The following is a 25,552-nucleotide window of genomic DNA, read 5'->3' as shown; positions in this document are numbered from 1 at the left end:
ATGAAATGCCGCGAACCAGCTAGCTGTAGCAACTACTCCCTCCGTTCCAAGTTACTTATCGTAGAAATGGATGTATCTAAAACTAAAATACATCTAGATACATTCATACCCGCAACAAGTAATTCGGAAGGGAGGGAGTAGCAAGTACCAAGCAGCAAGATATGCACGATATGCCCATCCCTCTCTGCCCATGTGCATGGACCCTTGGCTGATTCAGCAATAGCTCGGTCCACGGCCTCATTCTAGTGTCGACGTCTGGCATTGTACGCAATCCAATTAAGCAGTCAAAGAAAGGCAGCACGCTCGCACTTGTTATAAGCTCCCACCATTCGCCACACACATGGCAAGCTCAATCGCTAGCACCATGGCACTTTGCAGAGCGCGCAGCGGGCTGCTGCTTCTCGGCATGGCTCTGCTCCCTCTGGGCATGGCCATGGACGCCATTGGCAGTAACTGCGCCGGGACCAGGTACGCTGGCAGCGGCAAGGCCAACATCGACTCCGTCCTGGCGGACCTCGTCGCCAAGGGCTCCTCGGGAGGCTTCGCCACGGCCGTTGCCGGCAAGGGTAATAGCACCGTCGTCTACGGCCTCGCGCAATGCCGCGGCGACGTCTCCGCCAGCGACTGCTCCTCCTGCCTCGCGGACGCCGCCAAGCAGCTCCCCACTGCCTGCAGCTACCTATCCGACGCCAGAATATGGTACCACTTCCTATAATCATCCTCTTACAAGTTTAGAACGATCGATGGATATACATGCTTAATCATCTGGCTAAGCTTGGCTGGCCTGTACGTACGCGCGTGCAGGTACGACTTCTGCTTCATGCGGTACGACGACACAGACTTCGCCGGGCAGTCGGACACGGGCGCCGGCGTGATCTTGGTGAACGTGCAGGCGGCGGACGACCCCAAGCCGTTCAAGAAGGCGGTGGGGAAGGTGATGAACAAGGCGACGGCGCAGGCGTCGGCGTCGGGCCGCGCGGGGCTCGGCAGGTCCAAGGACCAGTACACGCCGTTCGTCACCATCTACGGCCTGGCGCAGTGCACGCGGGACCTCGCGCCGCTGGTGTGCGCGCAGTGCGTCTCGGTGGCGCTGTCCAAGTTCGGCGACTACTGCGGCGCGCAGCAGGGCTGCCAGATCAACTACAGCAGCTGCAGGGTGCGCTACGAGATCTACCCCTTCTACTTCCCGCTGGACGGCGCCGGCGGCCGCGCCACCACCGATATGACGAAATACACCAAGATCGTCGTGCACGCTTGACGTAGAGGCTCCTTGCACATGTCCGACGTGCTTCATGCCTTTGGTGTTGAGATGCAAGTGAGACGTGATATCTGAGCTGCATGCACTTAATAAGCGGGGGTTATGTAAGCTGTAGCCATCGCGTGCAGCGATTGGGAATAAAATTATGCACCAAATCCAGTGTTTGTAGTGGTTGCTAAGAGCATCTCCAACAGACGCGCGGTAGCGCGGCGCGCTAAAACGGTTTTGCAAAGCTGAAATAGTGTTTTTGCGCGCGGGAGGTTTAACAGACGCACAAAAACACGACGCCCAACCCGGTGGCCCCACATGCAGCAGCCCGCGCGCACAAGCCGGCGTCCCAAATTTGCAGCCCCGCAGCCCGTGTTCACTAAATTTACAGCTTCATCTTTATGCGTGCTCTATTTTACAGCTTCTGTTGGAGCGTTATTTTTGTCGCACACTCTATATAGGCATCTTTTTCAACGCGCGGCTTATATAGCGCATTTATTGGAGATGCTCTAAGTGGTTCATGCACATCGTTGTAATTTTTATTACCTTTATTGTTCTTTGTACTGTCATGATCAAAGATGAATAGATTGGAAGTTTTTCATAAAAAGAAGAAGCAAAGTGTGTCATCCCTCTGTTTCTAGATGAGAGAAGTGTATCAGAGGCTGCTTAGGGTGTAAACCATCTCAAAAGAATCATGTTGGCTCTCCCGACCTCAAAAGAGGCTTTCGCTTCGCTTTATATGCAAAGAAACAACCGAATAAAGTGAAGGAAATATGCCATAAAGGCAATAATAAAGTTGTTATTTTTATATTTCCTTATTCATGATAAAGGTTTATTATTCATGCTATATTTGTATTGATCGAAAACCTTAATACATGTATGAATACATAAACAAACACTGTGTCCCTAGTAAGCCTCTACTAGACTAGCTCGTTGATCAAAGATGGTTAAGGTTTTCTAACCATGGACATGAGTTGTCATTTGATAACGGGATCACATCATTAGGAGAATGATGTGATGGACAAGACCCATCCGTTAGCTTAGCATAATGATTGTTCAATTTATTGCTACTGCTTTCTTCATGTCAAATACTTATTCCATCGACTATGAGATTATGCAACTCCTGGATACCAGAGGAATACCTTGTGTGCTATTAAACGTCACAACACAACTGAGTGATCATAAAGATGCTCAGGTATCTCCGAAGGTGTTTGTTGAGTTGGCATAGATCGAGATTAGGATTTGTCACTCTGAGTATCGGAGAGGTATCTCTGGGCCCTCTCGGTAATACACATCATAAGCTTGCAAGCAAACGGCTAAGGAGTTAGTCATGAGGTGATGTATTACGGAACGAGTAAATAAACTTGCCGGTAACGAGATTGAACTAGGTATGAAGATACCGACGATCGAATCTCGGGCAAGTAACATACCGATGGACAAAGGGAATTACATATGTTGTCATAATAGTTCGACCGATAAAGATCTTCGTAGAATATGAAGGAGCCAATACGGGCATATAGGTTCCGCTATTGGTTATTTACCGGAGAGGTGTCTCGGTCAAGTCTACATAGTTCTCGAACCCGCAGGGTCCACACACTTAACGTTCGATGACGATATAATATTATATGAGTTATGTGATTTGGTGACCGAATGTTGTTTGGAGTCCCGGATGAGGAGTATCAAAATGGTCGAGAGGTAAAGATTGATATATAGGACGAGGGTATTCGGACATCGAAAGTGTTTCGGGGGGTATCAGATACATATCGGGTCACCGAAAGGGGTTCCGGGCACCCCCGACAAAAGATATGGGCCTTATGGGCGAAGAGGGGAAACACACCAGCCACAAGGGGCTGGTGCGCCTCCATATGGGCCGGCCTAAGGAGGAGAAGGAAAGAGGAGAAGGGAAAGGAAAGTGTGGATTAAGATTCCCACTTCCTTCCCTCTCCCCCTCTTTCCTCCCCCTCGGTTATATATGGCGGGGGGAGGGGGGGTGGGAGGGCTTGGGAGGGACTCAAAGTAGGATTCCTCCTACTTGGGCGCCTCCTATGGTTGCTCCTCCCTCCCTCCCACCATATATATGTGGGAAGGGGCGCCTAGCACACACTAGACAATTGCCTAACCGTGTGCGGCGCCCCCCGTCCACCGTTTACACCCCCGGTCATATTTTCGTAGTGCTTAGGTGAAGCTCTGCGGAGATGACTTCACCATCACCGTCACCACGCCATCGTGCTGACGGAACTCATCTACTACCTCGACGTCTTGCTGGATCAAGAAGGCGAGGGACGTCACCGAGTTGAACATGTGCAGAACGCGGAGGTGCCGTGCGTTTGGTACTTGATCGGTTGAAGCGCGAAGAAATTCGACTACATCAAATGCATTATGAAATGCTTCTGCTTACGGTCTACGAGGGTACACAGACACACTCTCCCACTCGTTGCTATGCATCTCCATTGCTAGATCATTGCGTGAGCGTAGATTTTTTCCATGCAACGATACCCAACAGTGGCATCATGAGTCAGGTCTATGCATATATGATATTCACGAGTAGAACACAAAGAGTTGTGGGCGGTGATAGTCATACTGCTTATCACCAGCGTCTTATTTTGATTCAACGGTATTGTGGGATGAAGTGACCCGGACCAACCTTACATGTCCACGCACATGAGATCAGTTCCACCAAGAGATATGCGACTAGTTTTGCATAAAGGTGGCTGACGAGTGTCTGTTTCTCCTACTTTAGTTAAATCGAATTTGACTACGGCCAGTCCTTGAAGAAGGTCAAAACAACAAACTTGACGAAACACTGATGTGGTTTTATGCGTAGGTAAGAACGGTTCTTGCTAGAAGCCCGTAGTAGCCACGTAAAACTTGCAACAACAAAGTAGAGGATGTCTAACTTGTATTTGCAGGGTATGTTGTGACGTGATATGGTCAAGACATGATGTGATAAAAGTTATTGTATGAGATGATCATGTTTTGTAAGTTATCGGCAACCGGTAGGAGCCTTATGGTTGTCTCTTTATTGTGTGAAATGCAAACGCCATGTAATTGCTTTACTTTATCACTATGCGTTAGCAATAGTTGTAGAAGCAATAGTTCATGAGACGACCACAACGCAACGATGGTGATCAAGGTGTTGAGCCGGTGACGATGGAGATCATGACGATGCTTTGGAGATGGAGATCAAAAGCACGAGATGATGATGGCCATATCATGTCACATATTTTAATTGCATGTGATGTTTATCTTTTATGCATCTTATTTTTCTTAGTGCGGTGGTAGCATTATAGGATGATCCCTTCACTAAATTTCAAGGTTAAAGTGTCCTCCCCGAGTATGCACTGTTGCGAAAGTTTGTCGTTTCGAGACACCACGTGATGATTGATACGTCTCCAACGTATCTATAGTTTTTGATTGTTCCATGCTATTATATTATCAACCTTGGATGTTTTATATGCATTTATATGCTATTTTATATGATTTTTGGGACTAACCTATTAACCTAGAGCCCAATGCCAGTTTCTGTTTTTTTGCTTGTTTTAGAGTATCGTAGAAAAGGAAAATCAAACGGAGTCCAATTGACCTGAAACTTCACGAAACTTATTTTTGGAAGGAAAGAAACCCGGGAGACTTGGAGTCCACGTAAGGGAAGCAACGAGGAAGCCACGAGGCAGGGGGGCAATCCCTCTCCGGTGGCCATCTACATCATCCCGATGCTCTCCATGACGAGGAGGGAGTAGTTCTCCCTCGGGGCTGAGGGTATGTACCAGTAGCTATGTGTTTGATCTCTCTCTCTCTCTCTCTCTCTCTCTCTCTCTCTCGTGTTCTTGAGGTGGTACGATCTTGATGTATCGCGAGCTTTGCTATTATAGTTGGATCTTATGATGTTTCTCCCTCTGTACTCTCTTGTAATGGATTGAGTTTTTCCTTTGAAGTTATTTTATTGGATTGAGTCTTTAAAGATTTGAGAACACTTGATGTATGTCTTGCCGTGTGTATCTGTGGTGACAATGGGATATCACGTGATTCACTTGATGTATGTTTTGGTGATCAACTTGCGGGTTCCACCCATGAACCTACGCATAGGGGTTGGCACACGTTTTCGTCTTGACTCTCCGGTAGAAACTTTGGGGCACTCTTTGAGGTTCTATGTGTTGGTTGAATAGATGAATCTGAGATTGTGTGATGCATATCGTATAATCATACCCACGGATACTTGAGGTGACATTGGAGTATCTAGGTGACATTAGGGTTTTGGTTGATTTGTGCCTTAAGGTGTTATTCTAGTACGAACTCTAGGGCTGTTTGTGACACTTATAGGAATAGCCCAACGGATTGATTGGAAAGAATAACTTTGAGGTGGTTTCGTACCCTACCATAATCTCTTCGTTCGTTCTCCGCTATTAGTGACTTTGGAGTGACTCTTTGTTGCATGTTGAGGGATAGTTATATGATCCAATTATGTTATTATTGTTGAGAGGACTTGCACTAGTGAAAGTATGAACCCTATGCCTTGTTTCAACACATTGCAATACCGTTTACGCTCACTTTTATCATTAGTTACCTTGCTGTTTTTATATTTTCAGATTACAAAAACCTTTATCTACTATCCATATTGCACCTGTATCACCATCTCTTCGCCGAACTAGTGCACCTATACAATTTACCATTGTATTAGGTGTGTTAGGAACACAAAAGACTCTTTGTTATTTGGTTGCAGGGTTGCTTGAGAGAGACCATCTTCATCCTACGCCTCCTACGGATTGATAAACCTTAGGCCATCCACTTGAGGGAAATTTGCTACTGTCCTACAAACCTCTGCACTTGGAGGCCCAACAACGTCTACAAGAAGAAGGTTGTGTAGTAGACATCAAGCTCGTTTCTGGCGCCGTTGCCGGGGTGGTTAGTGCTTGAATGTATATCTTTAGATCTTGCAATTGAGTCTTTTAGTTTCTTGTTTTATCACTAGTTTAGTTTATAAAAGAAAATTAAAAAATGGAATTAAGTTTGCCTCATACGCTTCATCTTTTTAATATCTTTCGTGAGTATGATGGAAAGGAAAATTGTGCCAAAGTGTTAGAAGAAGAATGCATTAAAATGTTTGGCACTAAATATTTGAATGATGAGCATGATTGCAATGTTGTTAGTATGAATTCCTTGAATATCCATGATGCTAATGATATGCAAAGCCACAAGCTTGGGGAAGCTATGTTTGATGAATATGATATTTTTTGTCCCCCAAGTTTTGATGAGAAAATTTATTACGATGAAAGCATGCCTCCTATTTATGATGATTATATTGATGAAAGTGGATTTGGAGAGGTCGTGACTTTATTTTGTGATGAGTCCACTATTTCAGAAGAGGTTCCAATTGATTATGAGAACAAAGTTGCTATCTATGATGATTATTGTGATGACTTGTATGCTATAAAGAATAATGATATCCATGAAACTTGTCATCATGATTTTAGTTTTCAATTGGATTATGCCTCACATGATAATTATTTTGTTGAGTTTGCTCCCACTATTATTCATGAGAAGAATTTTGCTTGTGTGGAGAGTAGTAAATTTTCTATGCTTGTAGATCATGAAAAGAATGCTTTAGGTAATGGTTATATTGTTGAATTCATTCATGATGCTACTGAAAATTATTATGAGGGAGGAACATATGCTTGTAGGAATCGCAATAATATCAAGTTTCCTCTCTATGTGCTTAAAGTTTTGAGGTTATGCTTGTTTTACCTTCCTATGCAAGTTGATTCTTGTTTCCATAAGTTGTTTGCTCACAAAATCCCTATGCATAGGAAGTGGGTTAGACTTAAATGTGCTAGTCATATTATTCATGATGCTCTCTTTATGTTTCAATTCTTATCTTTTATGTGAGCATGATTGAAATCATCATGCCTAGCTAGGGGCGTTAAACGATAGCGCTTGTTGGAAGGCAACCCAATTTTATTTTTGTTCCTTGATTTTTGTTCCTATTTAGTAACAAATAATTCATCAAGTCTCTGTTTAGATATGGTTTTATGTTTTAATTAGTGTTTGTGCCAAGTAGAACCTTTGGGAAGACTTGGGTGAAGTCTTTATGATCATGCTGTAAAAAAACAGAAACTTTAGCGCTCACGAGAATTGCTGCCATTTTTTTATTGGAGAGTGATATTTAGTTAATTATTTTTTCAGATGATTAATAGATAAATTCCTCACGTCCAGAAATTTATTTTAGAATTTTTGGGGTTCCAGAAGTTTGCGTTAGTTACAGATTACTACAGACTGTTCTGTTTTTGACAGATTCTGTTTTTCGTGTGTTGTTTGCTTATTTTAATGAATCAATGGCTAGTAAAAGAGTTTATAAACCATAGAGAAGTTGGAATACAGTAGGTTTAACACCAATATAAATAAAGAATGAGTTTATTACAGTACCTTGAAGTGGTGTTTTGTTTTCTTTCTCTAACGGAGCTTACGAGTTTTGTGTTAAGTTTTGTGTTGTGAAGTTTTTAAGTTTTGGGTGAAGATTCGATGGACTATGGAATAAGGAGTGGCAAGAGCCTAAGCTTGGGGATGACCAAGGCACCCCAAGGTAATATTCAAGGATAACCAAAAGCCTAAGCATGGGGATGCCCCGGAAGGCATCCCCTCTTTCGTCTTCGTTCATCGGTAACTTTACTTGGAGCTATATTTTTATTCACCACATGATATGTATTTTGCTTGGAGCGTCATTTTAGTTTATTTAGCTTTGCTTGCTGCTTGAATAAAATACCAAGATCTGAAATTCTTAAATGTTAGAGAGTCTTCATATAGTTGCATAATTATTCGACTACTCATTGATCTTCACTTATATCTTTCGGAGTAGTTTGTTGTTGCTCTAGTGCTTCACTTATATCTTTTTAGAGCACGGCGGTGGTTTTATTTTATAGAAATAGATGAACTCTCATGCTTCACTTATATCTTTTTAGAGCACGGCGGTGGTTTTATTTTATAGAAATAGATGAACTCTCATGCTTCACTTATATTATTTTGAGAGTCTTTAGAACAGCATGGTAGTTTGCTTTGGTTATGAAACTAGTCCTAATATGATGGGCATCCAAGAGGAATATAATAAAAACTTTCATATAAAGTGCATTGAATACTATGCGAAGTTTGATACTTGATGATTGTTTTGAGATATAGAGATGGTGATATTAGAGTCATGCTAGTGAGTAGTTGTGAATTTGAGAAATACTTGTGTTAAAGTTTGTGATTCCCGTAGCATGCACGTATGGTGAACCGTTATGTGATGAAGTCGGAGCATGATTTATTTTTTGATTGTCTTCCTTATGAGTGGCGGTCAGGGATGAGCGATGGTCTTTTCCTACCAATCTATCCCCCCTAGGAGCATGCGCGTAATACTTTGCTTTGATAACTTGTAGATTTTCGCAATAAGTATATGAGTTCTTTATGACTAATGTTGAGTCCATGGATTATACGCACTTTTCTTCCTTCCACCATTGCTAGCCTCTCTAATACCGCGCACCTTTTGCCGGTATCATACACCCACCATATACCTTCCTCAAAACAGCCACCATACCTACCTATTATGGCATTTCCATAGCCATTCCGAGATATATTGCCATGCAACTTTCCACCGTTCTGTTTGCTATGACACGCTCCATCATTGTCATATTGCTTTGCATGATCATGTAGTTGACATTGTATTTGTGGCAAAGCCATCGTTCATAATTCTTCCATACATGTCACTCACGAGTCATTGCACATCCTGGTACACCGCCAGAGGCATTCATATAGAGTCATATTTTGTTCTAAGAATCGAGTTGTAATTCTTGAGTTGTAAGTAAATAAAAGTGTGATGATCATTATTATTAGAGCATTGTCCCAGTGAGGAAAGGATGATGGAGACTATGATTCCCCCACAAGTCGGGATGAGACTCCGGACGAAAATAAATAAATAAAAGAGGCCAAAGAAGCCCAAATAAAAAAAGAGAGAAAAGAGGCCATAAAAAAAGAGAAGTCCCAAATAAAAAAATGAGAGAAAAAGAGAGAAGGGGAAATGCTACTATCCTTTTACCACACTTGTGCTTCAAAGTAGCACCATGATCTTCATGATAGAGAGTCTTCTATGTTGTCACTTTCATATACTAGTGGGAATTTTTCATTATAGAACTTGGCTTGTATATTCCAATGATGGGCTTCCTCAAAACGCCCTAGGTCTTCGTGAGCAAGCGAGTTGGATGCACACCCACTAGTTTCTTTCGTTGAGCTTTCATACACTTATAGCTCTAGTGCATCCGTTGCATGGAAATCCCTACTCACTCACATTGATATCTATTGATGGTCATCTCCATAGCCGTTGATACGCCTAGTTGATGTGAGACTATCTTCTCCTTTTTGTCTTCTCCACAACCACCATTCTATTCCACCTATAGTGCTATGTCCATGGCTCACGCTCATGTATTGCGTGAAGATTGAAAAAGTTTGAGAACATCAAAAGTATGAAACAATTGCTTGGCTTGTCATCGGGGTTGTGCATGATTTAAATATTTTGTGTGGTGAAGATGGAGCATAGCCAGACTATATGATTTTGTAGGGATAGCTTTCTTTGGCCATGTTATTTTGAGAAGACATGATTGCTTAGTTAGTATGCTTGAAGTATTATTATTTTTATGTCAATATTAAACTTTTGTCTTGAATCTTATGGATATGAACATTCATGCCAAAATGAAGAGAATTACTTAGAGAAATATGTTAGGTAGCATTCCACATCAAAAAAAATCTGTTTTTATCATTTACCTACTCGAGGACGAGCAGGAATTAAGCTTGGGGATGCTGATACGTCTCCAACTTATCTATAATTTTTGATTGTTCCATGCTATTATATTATCAACCTTGGATGTTTTATATGCATTTATATGCTATTTTATATGATTTTTGGGACTAACCTATTAACCTAGAGCCTAGTGCCAGTTTCTATTTTTCCTTGTTTTAGAGTATTACAGAAAGGGAAAATCAAACAGAGTCCAATTGACCTGAAACTTCACGAAACTTATTTTTGAAATGAAAGAAACCCGAGAGACTTGGAGTCCACGTAAGGGAAGCAACTAGGAAGCCACGAGGCAGGGGGCGCGCCCTCCACCCTCGTGGGCCCCTCGTGGCTCCCCTGACGTACTTCTTCCTCCTATATATCTCCATATACCCTAAAACGATCGGGGAGCAGAATAGATCGGGAGTTCCACTGCCATTAGCCTCCATAGCCACCGAAAACCAATCTAGACCCGTTCTGGCACCCTGCCGAAGGGGGCAATCCCTCTCCGGTGGCCATCTACATCATCCCGGTGCTCTCCATGACAAGGAGGGAGTAGTTCTCCCTCGGGGCTGAGGGTATGTACTAGTAGCTCTGTGTTTGATCTCTCTCTCTCTCTCTCTCGTGTTCTTAAGGTGGTACGATCTTGATGTATCGCAAGCTTTGCTATTATAGTTGGATATTATGATGTTTCTCCCCCTCTACTCTCTTGTAATGGATTGAGTTTTCCCTTTGAAGTTATCTTATCAGATTGAGTCTTTAAAGATTTGAGAACACTTGATGTATGTCTTGCCGTGCGTATCTGTGGTGACAATGGGATATCACGTGATTCACTTGATGTATGTTTTGGTGATCAACTTGCGGGTTTCACCCATGAACCTATGCATAGGGGTTGGCACACATTTTCGTCTTGACTCTCCGGTAGAAACTTTGGGGCACTCTTTGAGGTTCTATGTGTTGGTTGAATATATGAATCTGAGATTGTGTGATGCATATCGTATAATCATACCCACGGATACTTGAGGTGACATTGGAGTATCTAGGTGACATTAGGGTTTTGGTTGATTTGTGCCTTAAGGTGTTATTCTAGTATGAACTCTAGGGCTGTTTGTGACACTTATAGGAATAGCCCAACGGATTGATTGGAAAGAATAACTTTGAGGTGGTTTCATACCCTACCATAATCTCTTCGTTCGTTCTCCGCTATTAGTGACTTTGGAGTGACTCTTTGTTGCATGTTGAGGGATAGTTATATGATCCAATTATGTTATTATTGTTGAGAGGACTTGCACTAGTGAAAATATGAACCCTAGGCCTTGTTTCAACACATTGCAATACCATTTACGCTCACTTTTACCATTAGTTACCTTGCTGTTTTTATATTTTCAGATTACAAAAACCTTTATCTACTATCCACATTGCACTTGTATCACCATCTCTTCGCCAAACTAGTGCACCTATACAATTTACCATTGTATTGGGTGTGTTGGGGATACAAGAGACTCTTTGTTATTTGGTTGTAGGGTTGCTTGAGAGAGACCATCTTCATCCTACGCCTCCTACAGATTGATAAACCTTAGGTCATCCACTTGAGGTAAATTTGCTACTATCCTACAAACCTCTGCACCTGGAGGCCCAACAACGTCTACAAGAAGAAGGTTGTGTAGTAGACATCAATGATCGGGTGTGATAGACTCTACATTCACATACAACGGGTGTAAGATAGTTTTACACACGCGGAATACTTGGGTTAAACTTGACGAGCCTAGCATGTACAGACATGGCCTCGGAACACTGGAGACCAAAAGGTCGAAGATGAGTCATATAGTAGATATGATCAACATAGAGATGTTCACCATTGATGACTACCTCATCTCACGTGATGATCAGACATAGGTTAGTTGATATGGATCATGTATCACTTAGACAACATGAGGGATGTTGATTTAAGTGAGAGTTCATTAGTAATTTGGTTACTTGAACTTAATTTATCATGAACTTAGTCCTGATAGTATTTGTAAATCTATGTTGTAGATCAATAGCTCGCGATATAGCTCCCATTATTTTTGATATGTTTCTAGAGAAAAATAAGTTGAAAGATGATAGTAGCAATGATGCGGACTGGGTCTATGATATGAGGTGATACGTCTCCAACGTATCTATAATTTTTGATTGCTCCATGCTATATTATCTACTGTTTTGGACATTATTGGGCTTTATTATCCACTTTTATATTATTTTTGGGACTAACCTATTAACCGGAGGCCCAGCCCAGAATTGATGTTTTTTTGCCTATTTTAGGGTTTCGAAGAAAAGGAATATCAAACGGAGTCCAAACGGAATGAAACCTTCGGGAACGTGATTTTCTCACCGAACATGATCCAGGAGACTTGGACCCTACGTCAAGAAACAAAGGAGGAGGCCACGAGGTAGGGGGCGCGCCTACCCCCCCAGGCGCGCCCTCCACCCTCGTGGGCCCCCTGTTGCTCCACCGACGTACTCCTTCCTCCTATATATACCTACGTACCCCCAAACGATCAGATACGGAGCCAAAACCCTAATTCCACCGCCGCAACTTTCTGTATCCACGAGATCCCATCTTGGGGCCTGTTCCGGAGCTCCGCCGGAGGGGGTATCCATCACAGAGGGCTTCTACATCATCACCATGGCCCCTCCGATGAAGTGTGAGTAGTTTACCTCAGACCTTCAGGTCCATAGTTATTAGCTAGATGGCTTCTTCTCTCTTTTTGGATCTCAATACAATGTTCTCCCCCTCTCTTGTGGAGATCTATTCGATGTAATCTTCTTTTTGCGGTGTGTTTGTTGAGACCGATGAATTGTGGGTTTATGATCAAGTCTATCTATGAACAATATTTGAATCTTCTCTAAATTCTTTTATGTATGATTGGTTATCTTTGCAAGTCTCTTCGAATTATCAGTTTGGTTTGGCCTACTAGATTGATCTTTCTTGCAATGGGAGAAGTGCTTAGCTTTGGGTTCAATCTTGCGGTGTCCTTTCCCAGTGACAGTAGGGGCAGCAAGGCACGTATTGTATTGTTGCCATCGAGGATAACAAGATGGGGTTTTCATCATATTGCATGAGTTTATCCCTCTACATCATGTCATCTTGCTTAAGGCGTTACTCTGTTTTCATGAACTTAATACTCTAGATGCATGCTGGATAGCGGTCGATGAGTGGAGTAATAGTAGTAGATGCAGGCAGGAGTCGGTCTACTTGTCTCGGACGTGATGCCTATATACATGATCATACCTAGATATTCTCATAACTATGCTCAATTCTGTCAATTGCTCAACAGTAATTTGTTCACCCACCGTAAAATACTTATGCTCTTGAGAGAAGCCACTAGTGAAACCTATGGCCCCCGGGTCTATCTTCATCATATTAATCTTCCAATACTTAGTTATTTCCTTTGCTTTTTACTTTGCTTTTATTTTACTTTGCATCTTTATCATAAAAATACCAAAAATATTATCTTATCATATCTATCAGATCTCACTCTCGTAAGTGGCCGTGTAGGGATTGACAACCCCTTATCGCGTTGGTTGCGAGGATTTATTTGTTTTGTGCAGGTGCGAGGGACTCGCGCGTAGCCTCCTACTGGATTGATACCTTGGTTCTCAAAAACTGAGGGAAATACTTACGCTACTTTGCTGCATCATCCCTTCCTCTTCGGGGAAAACCAACGCAGTGCTCAAGAGGTAGCAAGAAGGATTTCTGGCGCCGTTGCCGGGGAGTCTACGCAAAAGTCAATATACCAAGTACCCATCACAATCCTTATCTCCCGCATTACATTATTTGCCATTTGCCTCTCGTTTTCCTCTCCCCCACTTCACCCTTGCCGTTTTATTCGCCCTCTCTCTCTATCCTCCCTCTCTTTCTCTATTTGCCTCTTTTTGCCCGCTTGCTTTTTGTTTGCTTGTGTGTTGGATTGCTTGCTTGTCACGATGGCTCAAGATAACACTAAATTGTGTGACTTTACCAATACCAACAACAATGATTTTATTAGCACTCCGATTGCTCCTCTTACCGATGCTGAATCTTGTGAAATTAATGCTGCCTTGCTGAATCTTGTCATGAAAGATCCGTTTTCCGGCCTTCCTAGTGAAGATGCCGCTACCCATCTAAATAGCTTCGTTGATTTGTGTGATATGCAAAAGAAGAAAGATGTGGATAACGATATTGTTAAATTGAAGCTATTTCCTTTTTCGCTTAGAGATCGTGCTAAAGCTTGGTTTTCGTCTTTGCCTAAAAATAGTATTGATTCATGGAATAAGTGCAAAGATGCTTTTATCTCTAAGTATTTTCCTCCCGCTAAGATCATCTCCCTTAGAAACGATATTATGAATTTTAAGCAACTTGATCATGAACATGTTGCACAAGCTTGGGAGAGGATGAAATTAATGATACGTAATTGCCCTACTCATGGTTTGAATTTGTGGATGATTATACAAAAATTTTATGCCGGATTGAATTTTGCTTCTAGAAATCTTTTAGATTCGGCCGCGGGAGGCACTTTTATGGAAATCACTTTAGGAGAAGCTACTAAACTCCTAGATAATATTATGGTTAATTATTCTCAATGGCATACTGAAAGATCTACTAATAAAAAGGTGCATGCGATAGAAGAAATTAATGTTTTGAGTGGAAAGATGGATGAACTTATGAAATTATTTGCTAGTAAAAGTGTTTCTTCTGATCCTAATGATATGCCCTTGTCTACTTTGATTGAGAATAATAATGAATCTATGGATGTGAATTTTGTTGGTAGGAACAATTTTGGTAACAACGCGTATAGAGGAAATTTTAATCCTAGGCCTTATCCTAGTAATCCCTCTAATAATTATGGTAATTCCTACAACAATTCTTATGGAAATTATAATAAGATGCCCTCTGATTTTGAATCTAATATTAAAGAATTTATTACTTCGCAAAAGAATTTCAATGCTTTGATTGAAGAAAAATTGCTTAAGATTGATGAGTTGGCTAGGAACGTTGATAGAATTTCTCTTGATGTTGATTCTTTGAAACTTAGATCTATTCCACCTAAGCATGATATCAATGAGTCTCTCAAAGCCATGAGAATTTCCATTGATGAGTGCAAAGAAAGAACCGCTAGGATGCGTGCTAAGAAAGATGCCTTTATAAGAGCGTGTTCTTCTAGTTCCTATGAAAATAAAGATGAAGATCTAAAAGTTATTGATGTGTCCCCTATTAAATCTTTGTTTTGCAATATGAATCTTAATAATGATGGGACTGAATATGATCCACCTTTACCTAGAAGGCGTTCCAAGAATTCGGAGTTTTTAGATCTTGATGCTAAAATTGATGAAAGTGGGATCGAAGAAATTAAAACCCTAGATGTTGCTAAACCCACTATTTTGGATTTCAAGGAATTTAATTATGAAAATTGCTCTTTGATTGATTGTATTTCCTTGTTGCAATCCGTGCTAAATTCTCCTCACGCTTATAGTCAAAATAAAGCGTTCACTAAACATATCGTTGATGCCTTGATGCAATCTTATGAAGAAAAACTTGAGTTGGAAGTTTCTATCCCTAGAAAACTTTATGATGAGTGGGAACCAACTATTAAAATTAAGATTAAAGATCATGAGTTCTATGCTTTATGTGATTTGGGTGCTAGTGTTTCCACGATTCCAAAGACTTTGTGTGATTTGTTAGGTTCCCGTGATTTTGATGATTGTTCTCTAAACTTGCACCTTGTGGATTCCACTACTAAAAAACCTATGGGAAGAATTAATGATGTTCTTATTGTTGCAAATAGGAATTATGTACCCGTAGATTTTATTGTTCTTGACATAGATTGCAATCCTTCATGTCCTATTATTCTTGGTAGACCTTTCCTTAGAACGATTGGTGCAATTATTGATATGAAGGAAGGAAATATTAGATTCCAATTTCCGTTAAGGAAAGGCATGGAACACTTTCCTAGAAATAAAATTAAATTACCTTATGAATCTATTATGAGAGCCACTTATGGATTGCCTACCAAAGATGGCAATACCTAGATCTATCCTTGCTTTTTATGCCTAGCTAGGGGCGTTAAACGATAGCGCTTGTTGGGAGGCAACCCAATTTTATTTTTATTACTTGCTTTTTGCTCCTGTTTAGTAATAAATAATTTATCTAGCCTCTATTTAGGTTGTGTTTTTTGTGTTTAATTAGAGTTTGTGCCAAGTAGAACCGTTGGGAAGACTTGGGGAAAGTCTTGATATCTTGCTGTAAAAAACAGAAACTTTAGCGCTCACGAGAACTGCTGCCATTTTTATTTGGAAATTGCTATTTAGTTAATTATTTTTGAAGATGATTAATAGATAAATTCCTCACGTCCAGCAATTTATTTTAGAATTTTTGGGGTTCCATATCTTGCGCTAGCTACAGATTACTACAGACTGTTCTGTTTTTGACAGATTCTGTTTTTCGTGTGTTGTTTGCTTATTTTGATGAATCTATGGCTAGTAAAATAGTTTATAAACCATAGAGAAGTTGGAATACAGTAGGTTTAACACCAATATAAATAAATAATGAGTTCATTACAGTACCTTGAAGTGGTCTTTTGTTTTCTTTCGCTAACGGAGCTCACGAGATTTTCTACTTTAAGTTTTGTGTTGTGAAGTTTTCAAGTTTTGGGTAAAGATTTGATGGATTATGGAACAAGGAGTGGCAAGAGCCTAAGCTTGGGGATGCCCATGGCACCCCCAAGATAATCTAAGGACACCTAAAAGCCAAAGCTTGGGGATGCCCCGGAAGGCATCCCCTCTTTTCGTCTACTTCTATCGGTAACTTTACTTGGAGCTATATTTTCATTCACCACATGATATGTGTTTTGCTTGGAGCGTCTTGTATGATTTGAGTCTTTGCTTTTTTTGTTTACCACAATCATCCTTGCTGTACACACCTTTTGAGAGAGCCATACATGATTTGGAATTTGTTAGAATACTCTATGTGCTTCGCTTATATCTTTTGAGTTATATAGTTTTGCTCTAGTACTTCACTTATATCTTTTAGAGCACGGTGGTGGATTTGTTTTATAGAAACTATTGATCTCTCATGCTTCACTTAGATTATTTTGAGAGTCTTAAATAGCATGGTAATTTGCTTAAATAATCCTAATATGCTAGGTATTCAAGATTAGTAAATTTTTCTTATGAGTGTTTTGAATACTAAGAGAAGTTTGATGCTTGATGATTGTTTTGAGATATGGAGGTAATAATATCAAAGTCGTGCTAGTTGAGTAGTTGTGAATTTGAGAAATGCTTGTGTTGAAGTTTGCAAGTCCCGTAGCATGCACGTATGGTAAACGTTATGTAACAAATTTGAAACATGAGGTGTTATTTGATTGTCTTCCTTATGAGTGGCGGTCGGGGACGAGCGATGGTCTTTTCCTACCAATCTATCCCCCTAGGAGCATGCGCGTAGTGCTTGGTTTTTGATGACTTGTAGATTTTTGCAATAAGTATGTGAGTTCTTTATGACTAATGTTGAGTCCATGGATTATACGCACTCTCACCCTTCCATCATTGCTAGCCTCTTCGGTACCGTGCATTGCCCTTTCTCACATTGAGAGTTGGTGCAAACTTCGCCGGTGCATCCAAACCCCGTGATATGATACGCTCTTTCACACATAAACCTCCTTATATCTTCCTCAAGACAACCACCATACCTACCTATTATGGCATTTCCATAGCCATTCCGAGATATATTGCCATGCAACTTTCCACCATTCCGTTTATCATGACACATTCATCATTGTCATATTGCTTAGCATGATCATGTAGTTGACATAGTATTTGTGGCAAAGCCACCGTTCATAATTATTTCATACATGTCACTCTTGGTTCATTGCATATCCCGGTACACCGCCGGAGGCATTCATATAGAGTCATATCTTGTTCTAAGTATCGAGTTGTAATTCTTGAGTTGTAAGTAAATAGAAGTGTGATGACCATCATTCATAGAGCATTGTCCTAAAAAAAGAGGAGAAAGGCCAAAAAAAAGAGGCCAAATAAAAAAAGAAAAATATATATATAAAAGGGACAATGCTACTATCCTTTGCCACACTTGTGCTTCAAAGTAGCACCATATTCTTCATGATAGAGAGTCTTTTGTTTTGTCACTTTCATATACTAGTGGGAATTTTTCATTATAGAACTTGGCTTGTGTATTCCAACAATGGGCCTCCTCAAGTGCCCTAGGTCTTCGTGAGCAAGCAAGTTGGATGCACACCCACTTAGTTTCTTTTGTTGAGCTTTCATACATTTATAGCTCTAGTGCATCCGTTGCATGGCAATCCCTACTCCTTGCATTAACATCAACCGATGGGCATCTCCATAGCCCATTGATTAGCCTCGTTGATGTGAGACTTTCTCCTTTTTTGTCTTCTCCACATAACCCCCATCATCATATTCTATTCCACCCATAGTGCTATATCCATGGCTCGCGCTCATATATTGCGTGAAAGTTTATAGGTTTGAGATTACTAAAGTATGAAACAATTGCTTGGCTTGTCATCGGGGTTGTGCATGATGAGAGCATTCTTGTGTGACGAAAATGGAGCATGACTAAACTATATGATTTTGTAGGGATGAACTTTCTTTGGCCATGTTATTTTGAGAGGACATAATTGCTTAGTTAGTATGCTTGAAGTATTATTATTTTTATGTCAATATGAACTTTTATCTTGAATCTTTCGGATCTGAATATTCATACCACAATTAAGAAGAATTACATTAAAATTATGCCAAGTAGCACTCCGCATCAAAAATTCTGTTTTTATCATTTACCTACTCGAGGACGAGCAGGAATTAAGCTTGGGGATGCTTGATACGTCTCCAACGTATCTATAATTTTTGATTGCTCCATGCTATATTATCTACTGTTTTGGACATTATTGGGCTTTATTATCCACTTTTATATTATTTTTGGGACTAACCTATTAACCGGAGGCCCAGCCCAGAATTGCTGTTTTTTTGCCTATTTTAGGGTTTCGAAGAAAAGGAATATCAAACGGAGTCCAAACGGAATGAAACCTTCGGGAACGTAATTTTCTCACCGAACATGATCCAGGAGACTTGGACCCTACGTCAAGAAACAAAGGAGGAGGCCACGAGGTAGGGGGCGCGCCTACCCCCCCCAGGCGCGCCCTCCACCCTCGTGGGCCCCTTGTTGCTCCACCGACGTACTCCTTCCTCCTATATATACCTACATACCCCCAAACGATCAGATACGGAGCCAAAACCCTAATTCCACCGCCGCAACTTTCTGTATCCACAAGATCCCATCTTGGGGCCTGTTCCGGAGCTCCGCCGGAGGGGGTATCCATCACGGAGGGCTTCTACATCATCACCATAGCCCCTCCGATGAAGTGTGAGTAGTTTACCTCAGACCTACGGGTCCATAGTTATTAGCTAGATGGCTTCTTCTCTCTTTTTGGATCTCAATACAATGTTCTCCCCCTCTCTTGTGGAGATCTATTCGATGTAATCTTCTTTTTGCGGTGTGTTTGTTGAGACCGATGAATTGTGGGTTTATGATCAAGTCTATCTATGAACAATATTTGAATCTTCTCTGAATTCTTTTATGTATGATTGGTTATCTTTGCAAGTCTCTTCGAATTATCAGTTTGGTTTGGCCTACTAGATTGATCTTTCTTGCAATGGGAGAAGTGCTTAGCTTTGGGTTCAATCTTGCGGTGTCCTTTCCCAGTGACAGTAGGGGTAGCAAGGCACGTATTGTATTGTTGCCATCAAGGATAACAAGATTGGGTTTTCATCATATTGCATGAGTTTATCCCTCTACATCATGTCATCTTGCTTAAGGTGTTACTCTGTTTTCATGAACTTAATACTCTAGATGCGTGCTGGATAGCGGTCGATGAGTGGAGTAATAGTAGTAGATGCAGGTAGGAGTCGGTCTACTTGTCTCAAACGTGATGCCTATATACTTGATCATACCTAGATATTCTCATAATGCTCAATTCTATCAATTGCTCAACGGTAATTTGTTCACCCACCGTAAAATACTTATGCTCTTGAGAGAAGCCACTAGTGAAACCTATGCCCCTCGGGTCTATCTTCATCATATTAATCTTCCAATACTTAGTAATTTCCTTTGCTTTTTACTTTGCCTTTTATTTTACTTTGCATCTTTATCATAAAAATACCAAAAATATTATCTTATCATATCTATTAGATCTCACTCTCGTAAGTGGCCGTGTAGGGATTGACAACCCCTTATCGAGTTGGTTGCGAGGATTTATTTGTTTTGTGCAGGTGCGAGGGACTCATGCATAGCCTCCTACTGGATTGATACCTTGGTTCTCAAAAACTGAGGGAAATACTTACGCTACTTTGCTGCATCATCCCTTCCTCTTCGGGAAAAACCAACGCAGTGCTTAAGAGGTAGAGGATTATCCTCATTTGCTGCACAGAAGAATTATATCCTTGATGCACCGCTAGGTGACAGACCTATTGCAGGAGCAGATGCGGATGTTATGAACATTTGGCAAGCTCGATATGATGACTACTTGATAGTTTAGTGCGCCATGCTTTACGGCTTAGAACCGTGACTTCAAAAACATTTGGAACGCCACAGAGCATATGAGATCTTCCAGGAGTTGAAATTGGTATTTCAGACTCATGCCCGTGTTGAGAGGTATGAGACCCCTGACAAGTACTTTGCCTACAACATGGAGGAGAATAGCTCAACCAGTGAGTATGTGCTCAGAATGTCTGGGTACTACAGTCGCTCGAATCAAGTGGGAGTTAATCTCCGAGATAAGATAGTGATTAACAAAGTTCTTTAGTCACTATCACCGAGGTACAAGAACTTCGTGATGAACTATAATATGTAAGGGATGACGAAAATGATTCCCGAGCTCCTCGCGATGCTGAAATCGGCGATGGTAGAAATCAAGAAGGAGCATCAAGTGTTGATGGTTAACAAGACCACTAGTTTCAAGAAAAAGGGCAAGGGAGAGAGAGGGAACTTCAATAAGAATGGCAAGCAAGTTGCCGCTCCCATGAAGAAGCCCAAAGCTGGACCCAAGCCTGAAACTGAGTGCCTCTACTGCAAAGGAAATGGTCACTGAAAATGGAACTGCCCCAAATACTTGGCGGATAAGAAGGATGGCAAAGTGAACAAAGGTATATTTTATATACATGTTATTGATGTGTACCTTACTAGTATTAATAGTAGCCCCTGGTATTTGCTACCGGTTCAGTTGCTAAGATTAGTAACTCGAAACAGGAGTTGCAGAATAAATAGAGACTAGTTAAGGGAGAGGTGATGATATGTGTTGGAAGTGATTCCAAGGTTGATACGATCACCATCGCACACTCCCTCTACCTTCGGGATTAGTGTTGAACCTAAATAAATGTTATTTGGTGTTTGCGTTGAGCATGAATGTGTTTTGATCATGTTTATCGCAATACGGTTATTCATTTAAGTCAAAGAATAATTGTTGTTCTATTTACATGAATAAAACCTTCTATGGTCATACACCCAATGTGAATGGTATATTGAATCTCGATAGTAGTGATACACATATTCATAATATTTATGCCAAAAGATGCAAAGTTGATAATGATAGTGCAACATATTTGTGGCACTGCTGTTTAGGTCAAATTGGTGTAAAGCGCATGAAGAAACTCCATGGAAATGGACTTTTGGAATCACTTGATTATGAATCATTTGATACTTTGCGAACCATGCCTCATGGGCAAGATGACTAAAACTCCATTCTTCAGAACAATGGAGCGAGCTAATGACTTATTGGAAATAATACATACCGATGTATGCGGTCTGATGAGTATTGAAGCACGCGGCGGGTATCATTATTTTCTGACCATCACAGATGATTTGAGTAGGTATGGGTATATCTACTTAATGAAACACAAGTCTGAAACATTTGAAACATTAAAAGAATTTCAGAGTGAAGTGGAGAATTATCATCATAAGAAAATAAAGTTTCTATGATTTGATCGCAGAGGAAAATATTTGAGTTACGAGTTTGGCCTTCATTTAACAATGTGGAATTGTTTCACAACTCACGCCACCTGGAACACCACAATGTAATGGTGTGTCCGAACGTCGTAACCGTACTTTATTGGATATAGTGCGATCTATGACGTCTCTTACTGATTTACCACTATTGTTTTGGGATTATGCATTAGAGACAGTCGCATTCACAATTAATAGGGCACCATCTAAATCCGTTGAGATGACACCGTATGAATTGTGGTTTGGCAAGAAACCTAAGCTATCGTTTCTTAAAGTTTCGGGTTGTGACGCTTATGTCGAAAGGCTTCAGGCTGATAAGCTCGAACCCAAATCGAAGAAGTGCGTCTTCATATTATACCCTAAGAAAACAATTGGGTACACCTTCTGTGGGAGTCCTGGATTAGGGGGTCTTCGGACAACCGGACTATATCCTTTGGCCGGACTGTTGGACTATGAAGGTACAAGATTGAAGACATCGTCTCGTGTCCGGATAGGACTCTACTTGGCGTGGAAGGCAAGCTAGGCAATACAGATATGTATATCTCCTTCTTTGTAACCGACCTTGTGTAACCCTAGCCCCCTCCGGTGTCTATATAAACCGGAGGGTTTTAGTCCGTAGGACAACATACAGTCATACCATAGGCTAGCTTCTAGGGTTTAGCCTCTCCGATCTCGTGGTAGATCAACTCTTGTAATACTCATATCATCAAGAATAAATCAAGCAGGACGTAGGGTTTTACCTCCATCAAGAGGGCCTGAACCTGGGTAAAACATCGTGTCCCCTGCCTCCTGTTACCATCCGCCTTAGACACATAGTTCGGGACCCCCTACCCGAGATCCGTTGGTTTTGACACCGACATTGGTGCTTTCATTGAGAGTTCCTCTGTGTTGTCGCCATTAGGCTTGATGGCTCCCACGATCATAGATAGCGATGCAGTCCAGGGTGAGACTTTTCTCCCCGGACAGATCTCTGTGTTCGGCTGCTTCGCACCGCGGGCCAACTCACTTGGCCATCTGGAGCAGATCGAAAGTTACGCCCCTGGCCACCAGGTCAGGTTTGGAAGCTTAAACTACACGGCCAATATCCGCAGAGACTTGCTCTTTGATGGATTCGAGCCCCTGCCTTGTGCGCCATGCGGTCACGATGAGTACGATCTAGCTCTACCATAGGACAGTGTTCAAGAAATCGCACCGGCAGCCGCTCCGACCCTCAATTCGGAGCCAGTTGCACCATCCATGGACGGGTGGATAGACCCCTCCATGGAGGCAGTATCCTCTGCGGCGATCGGGATGAATATCGACCTCACCCTTCTCGAGAGCCGTGTTGCCAAACTACCGGATCCTTCTCCGGCCACGGACTCCGAACCGCCTGCGCCCGTTCCTGTCGAATCCGATTGGGCGCCGATTAGGGAGTTTACCTCCGCGGATATTTTTCAGCACTCGCCCTTTGGCGACATACTGAACTCATTAAGGTCTCTCTCCTTGTTAGGAGAGTCCTGGCCGAACTACGTCCGGAAGGATTGGGATGCGGATGACGAAGAAATTCGCCACCCACCCACCACCCACTTAGTAGCTACTATCGATGAGTTAACCGACATGCTCGACTTCGACTCCGAAGACATCGACGGTATGGACGACGATGCAGGAGACGAACATGAACCACTACCCACAGGGCACTGGACGCCCACTTTATCACATGATGTATACATGGTGGACACACCCAAAGAAAACAACGACGAGGAACGGAAGGACGCAGCAAAGGGTTGTTCCCTCGAGAAGCAGTCAAAGAAGTGGCGTAAACGCCGCTCCAAATCTCGCCTCGGCAGAAATAACGATCACATAGTGTAACATCCCAAAATTTCAATTTGGAATGTTATACACTAGATCATCATTGCATATCATATTTATTGCATTTTGGTTGATCCTAGAAATTTTTCGCAACTCAAGGACCCTCGGAGAGAGTTGGGGATTTCGTCATTTTCATATTTGAGTTGTCTCAAATTTTGAAAATATGATCTTTTGATTTTATTTATTTTATCTTCAATTATTTCTGTTACAAAAATATGAGAGAGGGAATAAAATGACTTTCCCAAAATAAAGAAATATTGAGGATTTAATAAAAAAATCAAACAAGATTTTATTTGGTTTTATTTGCTATTTTATTTGAATTTAGGAAAAATGCGCATTTTTCAAAATTGCATTTAGGCCCCAAATAAATGTTCATCCTGTGCGGCTTGATTTTAGAAGCCGGGAAAAATTTATTTCAGGATTTTTGGAGTCTGTTTAGTAGTCCTTTTGTTTTTTTCTGAGCATAACTATTTATAAAAAAACGCAACCGACCTACGGGCCGTGTCCGACCCGGACACTAGGCCCGTCCGGCTTTATAAGCCGGGGAGGCCCAGCCGGAACCCCTCCCAAACCCTAGCCGCGCCCGCGCCGCCGCCGCCGACCGCCGCCCCGCGCCGCCGACCGCTGCCGCCGCCGCCAGAGCACCGCCACCGCCGCAGGGTTAGTCGCCGGAGTTGCCTGAGGTAGTTCTTTTTAGTCGCCGATTTTTCCTGAAAAACCGTTCAGTTTTCCGATGGTTTTGTTCGTTTTTTTAGTTTCGGTTTTTTTAATAGATCGGTTTTCCGGTTTATTTAAATAGCGAGCGTTCGTCCGTTCGTTCGTTTTAACGAACGTTCGTCGTTTTTCTTTTTCTGGGATTAAATCCATGATTTTTCTGATCGCGATTTCTGATCCAATTTTAATTTTAGTCTAACTTTTCGCTCGTTTATTGGAATCAGGCGATTCAAGCGCCTGGAGTTTCGTCTCGAAACTCTCTTTCCGATTAACCAACTCAAACAAGTTTTTGTCACTATAAAATTTGCCCTAGATCCAGAATAGTAAATGAAGCCTGTTTCTTTTGCCGTTTGTCTTTCGTTGCTTCGTTCGATTTGATTCTTTTTGCCAACCGGAGTTCTTAAGTTGAACCTTCTGGTTAGATCTCTTATTTGAGTTTTAACTGTGCATTAGTTGAGTACTTATTGTATGCTTATTTGTTTGCGATAGAGTACCCGGAGTGCGCCGCTTGTTACTTCGAATCGCTAGGTTCCCCGGATCATCAGCAAGGCAAGTAACACTTTGATCATACCTCCTACTACCCAGTTTTATTGCATTAGATCAATCCTTACACATTGCATGATTAGGATCTAATTAAATTGTGGGTTTGGGACGTAGTTGAGGTAGTACCTATTACCTGTTTATTATCAAACCTTTGGGAGTTACTTCTACGTTTGCTCATATTGCCATGCTATGCTAGTAGACGTGGATTGGGTGAGTGTATCCATGACAGATGTGAGATTGTTAATTAATGGTTTATTTAAGGTGGCAACTTAAACACACATCTGGGTGGATTGAGGTACCTGGGTATTCTAGGATTGCCTGTTTTTCTTTATGGACCGCCACCCAGGCTCAAAGGGATCATGAGATT

General features: G+C 41.6%; 1 protein-coding gene across 2 annotated transcripts; it reads left to right on the top strand.

Annotated features, from left to right (window-relative positions):
• Nucleotides 1-327: 327 nt before the first annotated feature.
• LOC123085463 (cysteine-rich repeat secretory protein 55) lies at nt 328-1,437 on the top strand. 2 transcript variants are annotated; one of them, XM_044507097.1, is made up of 2 exons: nt 328-699; nt 775-1,437. In XM_044507097.1, exons 1-2 carry the CDS (start codon nt 341-343, stop codon nt 1,256-1,258), a joined length of 843 nt encoding a protein of 280 aa, XP_044363032.1. In that variant the 5' UTR covers nt 328-340; the 3' UTR covers nt 1,259-1,437. The 2 variants fall into 2 exon arrangements, with proteins under 2 accessions (XP_044363032.1, XP_044363033.1); XM_044507098.1 differs by having other exon boundaries at nt 332-699; nt 805-1,437.
• The last annotated feature ends 24,115 nt before the right edge of the window (nt 1,438-25,552 follow it).

This window comes from Triticum aestivum, chromosome 4A, assembly GCF_018294505.1.
Source record: "Triticum aestivum cultivar Chinese Spring chromosome 4A, IWGSC CS RefSeq v2.1, whole genome shotgun sequence".
Lineage (NCBI taxonomy): Eukaryota > Viridiplantae > Streptophyta > Magnoliopsida > Poales > Poaceae > Triticum > Triticum aestivum.
Note: the sequence above shows the minus strand (reverse complement) of the source record. Positions and strands in the feature narration are given on the sequence as shown.

Excerpts from the sequence above, each read along its gene's own strand:
- LOC123085463 (XM_044507097.1), top strand. The coding sequence starts at position 341 with ATGGCAAGCTCAATCGCTAGCACCATGGCACTTTGCAGAGCGCGCAGC. Across the intron at positions 700-774 it reads CTATCCGACGCCAGAATATG|CTTGGCTGGCCTGTACGTAC; the intron begins GTACCACTTCCT and ends CATCTGGCTAAG.